General features: G+C 40.0%; 1 protein-coding gene across 10 annotated transcripts in view; it reads left to right on the top strand.

Annotated features, from left to right (window-relative positions):
* Positions 1 to 14,213, top strand: part of Fam13b (family with sequence similarity 13 member B) — a 75,381-nt gene that overhangs the window by 52,153 nt on the left and 9,015 nt on the right. For 8 of the 10 annotated variants that reach the window (XM_031365296.1, XM_031365297.1, XM_031365294.1 and 5 more), the window contains 7 exons: positions 820 to 868; positions 1,582 to 1,729; positions 4,769 to 4,834; positions 6,109 to 6,319; positions 11,311 to 11,440; positions 12,022 to 12,103; positions 13,137 to 13,366. In XM_031365296.1, coding sequence (XP_031221156.1) covers positions 820 to 868; positions 1,582 to 1,729; positions 4,769 to 4,834; positions 6,109 to 6,319; positions 11,311 to 11,440; positions 12,022 to 12,103; positions 13,137 to 13,366 — 916 coding nt within the window. The remainder of the gene's footprint in view (positions 1 to 819; positions 869 to 1,581; positions 1,730 to 4,768; positions 4,835 to 6,108; positions 6,320 to 11,310; positions 11,441 to 12,021; positions 12,104 to 13,136; positions 13,367 to 14,213) is intronic. The other 2 variants (XM_031365303.1, XM_031365299.1) reach the window with 1 other exon arrangement.

Below are 14,213 nucleotides of genomic sequence, written 5' to 3'. Positions count from 1 at the left end.
AAAAAAGAAGGCCTTGAGCCTTTCAGGGACTTTAGTTTATTTCTCAGGCCACCAAGGGTAAGATACTTCTATATAAAGAGATAAATTCTTGTGTTTAAATCAAGGCTTGTCTTCCAAGTGCTCACCACTTTTATGACCACTTAAAGAGGCACTTAGGTGTATATATTTTAAATTAACACAGATCTGTTTGAGGAGAATTTCCCATCATGGGCATCAGTAACCCTTGCTTTGTTTACTGGCCAAAGAGGTAGAGATTGTTTGTGACAACTTACAACATGACTCTTAAGTAGAGGTTCATTTTTCTGGGGAACTACAAGGTGAATTAACTTTTCCTTTTTTCCCCCCCACTTTCTTTTTTGATGTAACCTGAGATTGCAGTGTACACTTGTGATAGTGCTCAGCCTTAAAGGGCAGACCAAAACTTCTTTAAAAGTCTTTGCATGGATAGAATAAATCTGTTGGTTAAAACTAATATTTATTTTATGGATTCTTTTTCTAATATGCATCAGTTCTCACTGGCTGCTGTAATTGGTTTTTACTTTTACTTTCATATTTTTCTTTTGGGGGTAATTTATATGGGGAGGGAGTGGTAGAGAATATTAATTTTCTAAACCTGAAGTGAGTCTGTGGATCTTTTCAGTATTGTGCGATTTTTCAGATATAGGGCTCCAAAGAATGGGCATATGCCTGTTGATAACTTTTTCCTCTCAAATTTTAAATGCTAATTATATTGGGGAAGAGAAGAAAGACTCTAGGTAAGAAGTAATAAAAGTAACCTTTCTATTCTTTATATGCTAATAACTATGTTTGTGTTTTTAGGAAGGAATATTTATTATATGACAGTGATAAATTGCCACACTTGATTCTGGTAAGAACTATCTTTATACTATAGTTCTTAAAAATGTTGCCTGATGTGCTAGTTATTATGGATAAGTTGAAAGGAGTCAAATATGTAAAAGTTAAGCAGTAATTAATGTAATAAAATTATGGGTTATGAAAATACTTTCCTATATTTGAGACCCAAATTTGGTTTCCTAGTTGAACATTATAAAGTGCAAATTTACAATTCAATGTAGTGTGCTTGCAGCTGGAGAGTTGTCTTTAACCATTAAGAGCACTGGCTGCTCTGCTTTTTTAGTGGTCCTGAGTTCAATTCCCAGCAACTACATGGCTTATAACTATCTATTCATAGGAGTCAATGCCATCTTCTCGTGTGCACAAACAAAGCACTCGTATACATAAACTGCATAAACAAACCTTTCCAGAGGACCTGGGCTTAACTCTTGGCACCCATATGGTATCTCATAACCATCTGTAACCAGTCTCAGAGAATCTGATGCCCTCTTCTGGCCTCCTTGAGCATTAGGCAAGCATGTGGTGCACATAATATATGTGCAAGCAAAAGCCCCTTCCCCTATGCACAAATAAGTAGAAATGGAAGAATTGGTTTTATTGGGACAGTTGGTTTTGTTGGCCCAGTAATGAAAAATACATAGGGATATGTGTGTGCAGATTGTCTCTGAGCCAGTTGTGAAAAGAGTCATGGTTATGAAATATATTTTTTTTTGTTTTAAAATACAGGATTCTAGTAGTAAGATACGTGATTTGAATGCCAACACTGAATCAGAAGTAACCGAAGGTCAAAGTGTTGGTATTCAAGGAGAAGCAGCATGTGTACAAATTGCACGTTTAGATCTGAAGAATGTTTCTGATGGTGATAAATGGGAAGGTAATTTTACCCAAGCATGTTAATTTCCCAAATACTGTTATCTGTAACTGAAATATAACCCAAAGCAAGACTCCTGCCCCCTTCTGGACAGTGTTTGTCACCCTGATCTGTTCTCTCTGAAAAAAAAAAAAAGAAGTTTATTGTTTGTTTTTCCCAACTATACTAGGAGGGGAGTTCTCTCATGGGTAGAATGTAACTGGATCATTAGCTTTGGTACTGAAAGGGCACAGTGGTGCATGCCTGTGACCTCAGCATGTGGGAGAGCTAGGTGATAATGAATTTCTAGTCCAGACCTTCTCAGTGTCCCTCCCCAATGCACCTCCCTCAACGATCAAAATTTATTAAAAATAAAAAGTGCCCTAGATTAGAATACAATAGATTAATTGTTAAATCAGATGCCATCTCTTGGTCTTTGAAAACTCAGCATATTAAAGTTTTGATGATTTTTACCAGTTTAAACAGAGTATTTAACTACCTTATAATCATCACCAACAGGTTTTTATGTTTTTAATTCTTCACTGGTACTTTCTAAGCAAAGATTGTATTATATAGATTAAAAAAGTATTTTGGGGAGATGCTAAAATTTCTTAAAACTTAGCAAGTTTACACTGAAACTTTTTGTTAAAAGTTTTACAGTAAGAATACCATAAATTGGGCTAGAGAGATGGCTCAGCGGTTAAGAGCACTGACTGCTCTTCCAGAGGTCCTGAGTTCAAATCCCAGCAACCACATGGTGGCTCACAACCATCTGTAATGAGATTAGATGCCCTCTTCTGGTGTGTCTGAAGACAGCTACAGTGTACTCATATAAATATAATAAATAAATCTTAAAAAAATACCATAAATTATAAACAAATATGGGATTTAAGTGAATTTTTTACATGCTAAAGTATTTACTAGGTAAAAACACCCAAGAATCTATTATTTACTTAGATGTCCATAAGAAGATGGCTGACTAAATGGATAAATACTGTAACAAATGTGGTACAGTGTCAGTGGCTAGAACTTCTTTCAGCACTGTGTGCTGTATTGTTATCAACTGTAAAGTAAGATGTTGAAGAAGGGAAAACTAACAATCAGTTTAGATGCGTGAATCTGTGAGCCATCAATCGTCCTAATAAAAGAAAATGAGACAACTCAGGAGTCCTAAGCCCAGATTCCGTTCATATGGCGAGAAACCCCTGGGATTGTGTCTTGGAGAGTTATTTAATGACGGACACACAGTGGCAATAACCAGAGGAATTGTGGTGCCAGTCCCCCGAGTTCCTTTGCTATCTGACCATAGTTTTAATGTGTAGGGATTTTGTTGTTGTTGTTCTTGATTTTTAATGTAAAGTCTAGCCGTACTTTAAAAGTTTTTAGCAAACCCTTGTGTGTGGCAATCTTTACTGTGACCCTCCCCCATCCATAACCATTCTAGGTCTCCATCATTGCCATGTGTAATGGCATATTGTGAGCCTAACTTCAACTAAATGAAGTTAGTTCTGTTTGACTTATTCAGAACTCTTAGAATTAATGCAGAAAGTCCCTTGAGTTAGGAGATTTTAGCATACTGGTGACAGTGAAAGATCACATAACCTAGATGTGTAAAGGAGAGGAAACAGTGGAAAGGCACAGTGGCTAAAAGAGCATCCCCGGGAACCTTGGTAAGAACGGAGTCTCTGAACATGAGAATTAGGATACTTTTGTCTTTTCTAGTGGGAGATGCAAATAAATAACCAGTTATGATCTCTGACTGAGGGCTCTGACCCTGTGTTAAACACAAAAGAAACGAACAATATCCATGGTTTGGAGAGACTGGTCTCTATAGCTTGAGCTTTCTAGAGGTTGTCCAAGGAGAACCTGATTCTGAACTCCCCTGCAACGCTTCCCTCCCTGCCCCCACCAACTCCCCACTCATCAGTCATAATAAGTCCATGTAGAAGTAGGTGGGGTTGTGACCCTCAGAGCCTCAGTGCTAGTGGACAGACAGATGGGTGAGCTTCCTCACCCTGAGCAAAGGGCTGTCATTACTGCTGTTCTAACTTTGCCACAATGTAAAGAATGTTTGGGTTTTTTTACAATTAGGTGTTAGAATATTTTTGTTAAATCTCAAGATAACGGCGTTCTTTAGACTTTATGTACTTTGAAATTTGTAGGCATATTTTGTTTGTTTGATATGACTAGTAGAGAAAGGATGGTTCCACAAATTCTGGCCCTCTTTACTATTCCCTAGGAAGTGAGGCTTTACTTTTTTTTCTCAAAGGATAGCAGAATACAGTCAGCAAGCAGGCTGCATGTCCCTACCACAGCCGGTATGAATTTGTAGTAGCTATTCAAAGAGTCACATCATCTTTCCCTCAGTTGTTTTGCTGATAACTTTGGGATGACATACAATAGCAGTTTTTTGTTTGTTTTGTTTTTGCTGTTGTAGTTGTTTTTTAGTATAGAAGAGAGTTTAGAGAAAGGCAGACAGAGGGAGAGAGTAGAGAAATAGAGGCCAGCCATGACCACGTGGAGAGAAAGGGGAAGGGAATGGGGAAGGGATGAGCCCAAGAAGGCAAGAGAGAGCAAGGGGGAAGCAGGAGTAAGAGAGCCAATGGCAGTATTTTTATGAAGCATGAGCAAAAGGGAGACTTTTCTTTGTTTCTTTTCTCTTTTTGGTCCTGGGATTGAACCTAGAGCTTCCAGGATGCCAAGAAGTACTGCACCACTTAGCAACACCATCCTCATCTTTCTAAGGGAGTTGGGTTTTCTTTCTAATCAACCATACTAAAAGGCTTCAAGCATACATGGTTAAGATGGTTTGGCTCATTGGCCTTGTGTCTGAATTTAATAACAGTCAGTTTTCAGTTTGCCTTACTACTTGCTGAAATAGAAATGTATGTTTGCTTAAAATTTGTTAGCAGCCATTTCTTTGAAGCAGGTTTTTGAGCCGAACTCCTGGCTGGTCCCGGGAAAATGCTTTTGTGCCCTTGGCGTTGTGTTATGTGTTTGGTTTGTTCTGCCTGGTCTGTGTGTTCACTTTAGTATTTTTTGCCATTTTTTCCATTTTATTAGCGTCATGCCTTATCACTTTCCCCCTCATTGATTTCAAAACAATGCATCTGCAGAGAGATGGGGAGGGTAAGTACGCTCGTCACCGCTCAGCTTTGCTTTTCCTTCCTGGGTCGCTTGGCTTGTCATTTCTTAGCCCTTCTCCTGCTGTTCCCAAAGGAAACTTTGTGTTAAAAACTCAGAAAAAGGGTTTTGTAATTTCTTAAAACGTTAAAATCTCTCAAAATGTTTATTACATCTGCTGGGACACAGGTACAAGGGTTGCTTTGAAATCATTGTGTTGTTGAGTTTATTGTGGGATTACATACTTGTTACTCAAGTTTTAGTCAACCAAAATTATCTAGGTCTCAAAGGCAAGGTAAATTATTTTCTAAAACTATTAAAAGATACTGCTTAAATGGCTAATACATAGCATTAAACTAAATTGCTGAGTGGCTATTTTGATTATTGTGTAAAGAAAAATACAACTTGCTAAATTTTAATACTGTTAATACATTGTTCCATTTGTTTTTGCTTTTGCAATAGCTATCTCAATCAAGATTTAAATTTTTAGTTCTAAGATATATCTAGAGGTTCTTCCTTCCCCATACTCCAGTGATGCTTAAAATTAATGTTGTATTTGGCATATATTTATAGATGGTGTATAGGAGAAGAGATGTTATTAACATGGATTCAGTGGAGAGTACACAGGATTTCTGTAATACAATCAGTGTGCTTAAGGAGAACCAGAGCTGTTTCATTTTCGCTTAAATACTGTTGTGGGATTAAAGTGTGTATGTGTGTCTTATTCATAGGAACCTAATAACAGAAAATAACTAACATTATTTTAATGTTAACAGTTAACATTATTTCTTATTAACATATTGTAGACAAGCTAAAGTTAGCTCCTCGTTTGGAATATTAGAATTCTTATGGCATTAGCTCCATTTCTTAGTATTCTGTGTAGTGTAGGGAAAACCTTCATATTTTAACATAGTCAGCCACCCATCTGATAGTGAGGGACTGTTCACTGTTTCTAAGGAAAGACTTATATTTGAAAAAATGTTTTTCTGTATATATCATCTTTAGAATACTGAGTTAGGATTATGTTATATAACATCTTTAGAATTAAATTTTAGAAACTTAATAGTGTTCTTTTTTGCTTTTGTTAGTGGGTTTAAGCATTTAAGTGGTATCTCTTAGTGAGTGAATATGAAGAATGCAGAAGCAGCAGGCATTATGAATGTGCTAGCTTTCTGGCTTTGATGTTTTGATGTTTTTCCCTACCATATATAGAATGAACCCACTGTACAATGATGTAGGCTGAAGACACCCATAATCTTATCCTTGTGTTTGTTTCACAGAGCCATTTCCTGCATTTAAGTCTTGGCAGGAAGACTCTGAGTCTGGAGAAGCTCAGCTTTCTCCACAGGCTGCAAGGATGACTCACCATCCCCTAGGAGAGGACTGCCCTCCAGTATTAGCTCATCGCAGTTTAGATTTTGGGCAAAGCCAACGTTTCCTACATGATCCAGAAGCATTGGATTTCTCGTCAAAGGCACTTTCCTTCACTAGGTATGTGATCTCTTAGATTTGAGAGGCAGTTCTTACTCTGTACACAAATCCTTCCAGGCCTGTAATTGAAATCTGTCTCTCCATTCGACTGCTGTAGTCTTTTGACTTTATTGAAGTTGCGTAGTACTTGGGGATTGCGTAGTACTAGGGGGTTACTGTTAGACTGTGGGTGTTTCCTGTGGTTTAGTCCTCATGTATCCACTAATAATTGGAGTGCAGAACTCTGAAAGGGAGAAGCTCACTAGTTTGTACTGCTTTAATTGAAACTTAGTCTTAATTGAGATATAGTGGTTCTGGCACCTTCTTGTAGCATCATAGAATGCACATACATCCTAGAAGGAGCTGCCACGCCACTGAGTATGTCCTGCAAGTGGATCTCTGACCTCTACTTTCTGTTGTGTGGGAGGGGAGTTGGGGACACGGTGGGGAAGGAAACAAAAAGAAAATGTAAAAAAGAAAAACAACAACAAAAATCCATGAAATGTCCAAGCTGGCAGAGGCAGAAAACTTTTGTGGAAAAGGGACTGTTGTCTCTCTTGTAGAGTCCCATGCCTTCTTCATTCATTTGGCATTCACTTGGTTCAGCAGTGCCAAGACAGCAATGTCTGTCTTCCAGATTCAATCTGGAATGCTTTTTTTCAGCTTACAGAGTTGAAGCAGTGTCAAGAAACCAGAGCTTGCTAAGAACCAACACCACAGCTTGTCATTCATATTTAACAAATTAATTTTGTTGTTGGAAATAGAATCTCTGATTACTTTTATTCAGATAAGTTACTGTCTTTATGATGTTGTGTTGGAGACAGGGGCTCTCGTGCAGTGAAATGTGAAAAGGAGATGTGAAAGGGAGAGGACCATGTAGTAGAGTCAGTTCCTTCCACCATGACCTAGGGTCTGCTAGTCAAATTCAGGTCATTAGGCTTGCACAGCAAACACCTTTATCTATTGATCACCGTATCATTCTGGGAAAATTTTTTGATGGTCAAAGAAGATAGATACTTGATGGTGCACATGAAAAACAGACACTATGGGCTGGTGAGATGGCTCAGCAGGTAAGAGCACCAATTGCTCTTCCAAAGGTCATGAGTTCGAATCCCAGCAACCACATGGTGGCTCACAACCACCCGTAATGAGATCTGATGCCCTCTTCTGGTGCATCTGAAGACAGCTACAGTGTACTTGTAATAAATAAATAATAAATAAATCTTTAAAAAGAAAAATAGACACTAATGACTATTACCCTCTTCCAAGGAATGCCTCCAAATGAAGGGAGGCAAGCTTCAGGGTTGCTGCTGCATCTTTAGAAAAATTTAGAAAATTTAGTCATAGGTTGAGATTTAATACTTCTTTCCCAGCTAGTCTCCAGGCTTACAGTGAAAGGGAAACTTCTATAGTCCATAACACAAATAACTTTTTTTAGGCTTAGAAAGATTTCTTTGGGATGGGAACAAGGTCATTAGACCTTGGAGCCTGTTATCTATAGCTCTTAAATAGAAAGGCTCATTGGAGGCACCCCAGTGCTTCTGGATATGCCTCCATTCTGAGGTAGGAGCTCCCCCAGGTGGCTGACCTGGATACATACTGTACTAAGGAATGCTGAAGAACTGGGACAGATGCTAAAAACACAGAAAGCCCTCAGTGGCCTCTTCTCACATTGGCAGAAGCAGTATCCCTGATAGGTCAGCAGCGTGACAAGATGCTTTTAGGTTAACTTGCTCAAAGTCAAATTGAAGTTATTGAAGAGCTTTAAAATACTTGCACAAGCCAGGAGGTGGTGGTTCATACCTTTAATCATAGCACTAGGGAGGAAGAGGTGAGGTAGGTTGATCTCTGAGTTTGAGGCCCCCTGGTTTACAGAGCAAGTTTCAGGACAGACAGGGCAAAAAACTTGCATAGGTAAAATGACTACAAACAAGTACTCTGGTTAATAAAAGCAGCTTACTTTTCAGAAATTATAAAACTCTTTGTTTATTTAGAGACAGGATTTTGTGTAACCCAAGTATGTCCAGAGTGCTAAGATAACAGGCATTTGTGCTGTGCCTGGTTTATATGGTGTTGAGGGTCAAACATAAGGCTCCCTATTCCCAGACTTTGACTTAACATGTATTTTGTCATCAGATAGTTAATTTTGTTTAGTAGCAGTGAAAAGAGTTTATCATCTTTTTTAAAAAAAGATTTTATTTCTTGTTATAAATAAGTACACTGTAGCTGTCTTCAGACACACCAGAAGAGGGCATCAGATCTCATTACAGGTGGTTGTGAGCCAACATGTGGTTGATGGGATTTGAACTCAGGATCTTCAGAAGAGCAGTCAGTGCTCTTACCCGCTGAGCCTATCTCACCAGCCCCTATCATCTTTAGAGCTAACATTGAGGTAGTGACTGGAGAGATGGATCAGAGCTTAAGCGCTTACAGAGGACCTGAGTTCAGTTCCCTGAACCTACATTGTGTGGCTTACAACTGTGCATAACTCCAGCTTCTAGAGATCTGATGCTTTTTTGTGGCCTCCGTGGGTCCCTGCATCCACGTGCACACGTTGGCCTGGGAAGGTGGCTTGGTGACTTGAGAGCCTACTGTTCTTCCAGAGAACCCTGTTTGTTGTCAGCACTCTATCAAGTAGTTCCCAACCACATGTAACCCCATCTCTAGGTGTGTCTGATTCCTCTGGCCCCTGCTGGCCCCTGAACTCTCCTTAGGAAACTGCCTTGAATATTTTCTGTGGGAAGCAATGGGGCAAGCAGACATTAGAAATGATACTAGATAGGAAAGAATTTCTTGGTAGCACAGCAACAGTGCCTTTGTTTGTTTGTAAAGAGCCTTTGTGTGGGATTGGAGAGCAGTAGAGGAGCAGGGCTGATTTCAGCACCCACATTAGGCACCTTACAGCCCCGTCACTCAAGCTCCAGGGGAACCCGCTACCTCAGCTTAATATGGGCACTGGACTCTGTAGTTCTGGTTGTCCTGGAACTCGTTTTATAAACCAGGATGCTCTTGAACTCATAGATTTCCCTGAAGACTCTACAGTAATTTTAAAAATGTATTTATTGCGAGAGAGGGAGAGGAGTGTGTGTTGTGAGGGATCCATATCACTTCTAATTCTTTGTGGGTTAAGGAGATGAAACTCAAGTCACTAGGTTTGGGTAGCAAGTGCTTTACCTGCTGAGGCATCTTGCCTAGCTCCTGTGTAGAAATTTTACAAGTTATTTATAGCTTTAGTGTGGAGATATTATCTGGAATGAGAGAGTGAACTGTTACTATTGGTAAAGTTCAGAATGCAAGATACGATTTGAAGTCCTTACTCTGAGCTGCATGATTTGTGTGCCTTTTTCTATTACTGTTGTGTCCCTTTTTGGAGGGTTTTTATTCTCAGCATTGAATGTAAACACAGGATTTTAACCTCAGAGGGAGAACGTGTGTGCAGCGTCATTCCCCTACATCTAGCTAGCATTCTCTTCTGTAATCATTTGGGGTTGGGGAGATGGCTCAGTGGTTAAGAGCACTTGCTGCTCTTGCAGAGGACCCACAGGCTCAGTTCCCAGCACCTACATGGTGGCTTACAACCATCTGTAACTATAGTTCTGGAGGTGTGATGCCCTTTTCTGGCCTCTGAGGACACTGGGCACATAATATAGGCAAAATACTCATACACATAAAATAATAGCCACCACAACAACAGAAATAATAAACAATACAAAACTTGTGACAGGGTTACAATAACACAGCACACTGCCTTCCTATAGGCTGGGTTATGATAATTGGGAAGTCAATATCATTTAGATACAGTTTATATTGCCTTCCTGTCTTAGTCAGGGTTTCTATTCCTGCACAAACATCATGACCAAAAAGCAAGTTGGGGAGGAAAGGGTTTATTCAGCTTACTTCCACATTTGCTGTTCATCACCAAAGGAAGTCAGGACTGGAACTCAGGCAGGCTCAGGAAGTAGGAGCTGATGCAGAGGCCATGAAGGGATGTTCTTTACTGGCTTGCCTCCCCTGGTTTGCTCAACTTTCTTTCTTTTCTTTTCTTTTCTTTTATCTTAAGTATGTGAGTATACTATAGCTATCTTCAGACACACCAGAAGAGGGCATCAGATCCCATTACAGATGGCTTGAGCCACCACATGGTTGCTCGGAATTGAACTCAAGACCTTTAGAAGAGCAGTCAGTGCTCTTAACCACTGAGCCATCTCTCTAGCCCTCAGCTTGCTTTCTTATAGAACCCAGGACTACCAGCCTAGGGATGGCACCACCCACAACGGGCCGTCCCACCCTTGATCACTAATTGAGAAAATGCCTTACAGCTGGATCTTATGGAGGCATTTCCTCAAGGAAGGCTCCTTTCTCTCTGATAACTCCAGCTTGTGTCAAGTTAATACACAAAACCAGCCAGTGCACCTCCCATTTTATGTGTGTATGTGTTTTTCTGTGTGTGGTTTTGTGTATGTGAATGTAGTGCCTTCAGAGGCCAGGAGAAAGTGTCAGATCCCCTGGGACTGGAATTCAGTTGTCATGTGGGTACTAAGAACTGAACCTGGAGCTGGGCAGTGGTGGTGCACGCCTTTATTTCCAGCACTTGGGACACAGAGGCAGGCGGATTTCTGAGTTTGAGGCCAGCCTGGTCTATAGAGTGAGTTCCAGGACAGCCTGGGCAATACAGAGAAACCCTGTCTCGAAAAACAAACAAACAAACAAACAAAAAAAACTGAACCTGGGTCCTCTTGGAAGAGCAGCCAGATTCACCTCTCCAGCCTGAGACTCTTTGTTATATGTGTAGCCAAGTTATTTATTGACTGTCTTTTAGTAATAGAAATTTAATTTTACTTAAGATGGTTATTACCATTATTATTGTGTTACTTGCTCATACCTTTATGCTGGCTTCTCCCTTCACTTGTACAGTGTCCTTCCTGGTAATAGGAACACAGCAGGACAATAAGTAATGCTATGTTGACACTTGAAATTTTAATGCAGTGTATTGGCCTGTTGTTTTAATTCAGAATTCGAAGGTCATCCTTCAGTTCAAAAGATGAAAAAAGAGAAGATAGAACACCTTATCAGTTGGTCAAGAAACTTCAGAAAAAAATCAGACAATTCGAGGAGCAATTTGAAAGGGAAAGAAATAGCAAGGTAAGTTTGTAGTGCTGCCTAGAACAAACTTGAATTCATGTTAGAGTCGGGGTGGGGTGGAGGTGGGGTGGAGGGAGTAGGTGGGTAGGGGGTCTTAGGAAAGCATGCTCCAGTTCTTCCCTGAAAGAGAGCACATCTGAGATGCTGGGGAAAAGTGGTGATCCTGAGAGTCAGTGGGTCCTTAGTTGTTGATTTCTGTGACAGTGTTCTTAGTATTGTACCATTGTGTTTCTATGTTTCCATTTGCAAACATTTTTTAGAATTCGTAAACCAAATTCTTTACATTAATACATTAATGTTCTTTTCTGACACAAATCACACTAATAAAAGGGGAGGAGGAAATGGGGACAGTGCATGTTTGTAATGACTAGACCCTGTGTGTAACATCAGATGCCCAGAGAGGAAAGGTCTGCCTTCAGACTTGGCCCCTTCCAGTTGTATGACCTGCTTTAGAAGTGCTTGATATCAAATTAAAATAAAGTGAGAACTGAATGAAATTTTATGTTATGGGAACTGTAAACACAATGAACTTAACTATTGGGCATTACAAATGTCAGTGATCCTATTCCATAACTTTGCAGCCCTCCTACAGTGACATTGCAGCCAATCCGAAGGTATTAAAATGGATGACAGAGCTTACAAAGTTGCGGAAGCAAATTAAAGGTATAAGTGCATTTTATGGAAAGTCAGCATCTTTAAAACATTTATAATTCTATGTAAAATATAGCTATAAATTTTGAGTTATGGTGACACACCCTTTTAATCCCAGCACTAGGGAGGCAGAGGCAGGCAGGTCTCTGAATTTGAGGTCGGCTTGGTCTACATAGAGAAATCCTGTCTTAAAAAAACAAGATTAGGGCTGGAGAGATGGCTCATCAGTTAAGAGCACCGACTGCTCTTCTGAAGGTCCTGAGTTCAAATCCCAGCAACCACATGGTGGCTCACAACCACCAGCAATGAGATCTGATTCCCTCTTCTGGAGTGTCTGAAGACAGCTACCAGTGTACTTACTTGTAATAAATAAATAAATCTTTAAAAAAACCAACCAAGATTAATAATAATAATAATAATAGTAATAATAGAAATAATAATAATAAAAAATCTATCTTGGAACACTTTCGAAAAAAATAAGTTTTCTTTTCTTCTATTGTTAAGGCCAATAGTGCATATTAAGAAATGTAAATATAACTTTTTTTTTTTTGGTTTTTAAGACAGGGTTTCTCTGTGTAGCCCTGGCTATCCTAGAACTCACTCTGTAGACCAGGCTAGCCTCGAACTCAGAAATCTGCCTGCCTCTGCCTCCCAAGTGCCTGGATTAAAGGTGTGCGCGGCGCTGCCACCACCCGGCGTAAATATAACTTTTATTTTCTGAGGTAATTGTCATCTCTAAGGCTTATTGCCTCATCTCCTAACCTAGGCCTGGAACTCACCATGTAGACAAGACTGGTCTTGAACTCACAGAGATTCCCCTGCCTTTGCCTCCCTAGTGCTGGGATTAAAGCTTTGTGCCACCATGCCCTGCCCATGCTCAGCTTTTTTATGAACCTGGAGTTCACTTCTTTTCAGTGCTTATCAGAGTACTGTGCTTTACCTTGGGCTCCTTGTGGGTATTGTTTGAAAGGATAAGTATACTGGCGTGCTAAATGTGTGAGCCTATATGTTATCAATTATTAATCCTCCTGTTTCTGAAATTTAGATGCAAAACACAAAAACTCTGATGGAGAATTTGTGCCTCAGACACGTCCTCGGAGTAACACTCTTCCAAAAAGTTTCGGCTCTTCTTTAGACCATGAGGATGGTGAGAGTGAAGGGGAGCCCAGAGTCATCCAGAAAGAGAAGAAGCCATCAAAGGAAGCAACTCTTGAGCTGATTACAAAACGACTGAAGGAAAACCGTGCTGAGCGGCACCTTCCTGAGGATATCAAGGTAATTCTGAGCTACAGTCTCTGCCTGGGGTGGCCTTTAAAACACTGGAAAAAAATTGACCAGCATAGCAGGGTGAGAGCTAGGTATCCTGACTTTTCTGCCCTTCAGATTTGCAACTCCAAAATAGACTTTTAAACCTGGAGTACTATATATTAATGCATGTTGCAGACTGTCAGCAAGACGGATATGTAGAGCATAAAACGGCTAAGTTTGAGCAGTAGCTGTGTATATTGAGTTCTTGGTATCTGCCATAAACTACAAGGATTCTGTCACTTGGTTTTTGTTTTGTCCCCCCTCCCCCCTTTTCCAGCAATCCTATGAGAGATATAGATGTGATATTAGCCACTGAAAAAAATATTATCTAGGCCAGGCGGTGGAGGCGCACGCCTTTAATCCCAGCACTTGGGAGGTAGAGGCAGGTGGATTTCTGAGTTCAAGGCCAGCCTGGTCTATAGAGTAAGTTCCAGGACAGTCAAGGCTACACAGAGAAACTCTGTCTCAGGAAAAAAAAAAATACTGTCTTGAAAATTTGGCATAGTAACACATATTTGTAATCCAAATACTGGAGAATTGGAGGCAGGGGATTGGGTGTTCAGCTACATAGTGAGTTTGAGCCCAGCCTGGGCCACTTGACACCCTGAAGAAAAGAAAAAGGAGAAAAGGTTGTTTGTGTGTATGTGTTGGAGAGATGGCTCAGAAGTTAAGAGCACTTTCAGAGGTCCCGAGTTCAATTTCTTGCACCCACATGATAACTCACAACCATCTATAGTAGGATCTGATGCCGTTTTCTGTCATGCAGGCATACATGGAAATAGAGTGTGTGTGTATATGTATATATATATATATA

Source organism: Mastomys coucha, unplaced genomic scaffold, assembly GCF_008632895.1.
Source record: "Mastomys coucha isolate ucsf_1 unplaced genomic scaffold, UCSF_Mcou_1 pScaffold13, whole genome shotgun sequence".
Classification (NCBI taxonomy): Eukaryota; Metazoa; Chordata; class Mammalia; order Rodentia; family Muridae; genus Mastomys; species Mastomys coucha.
Note: the sequence above shows the minus strand (reverse complement) of the source record. Positions and strands in the feature narration are given on the sequence as shown.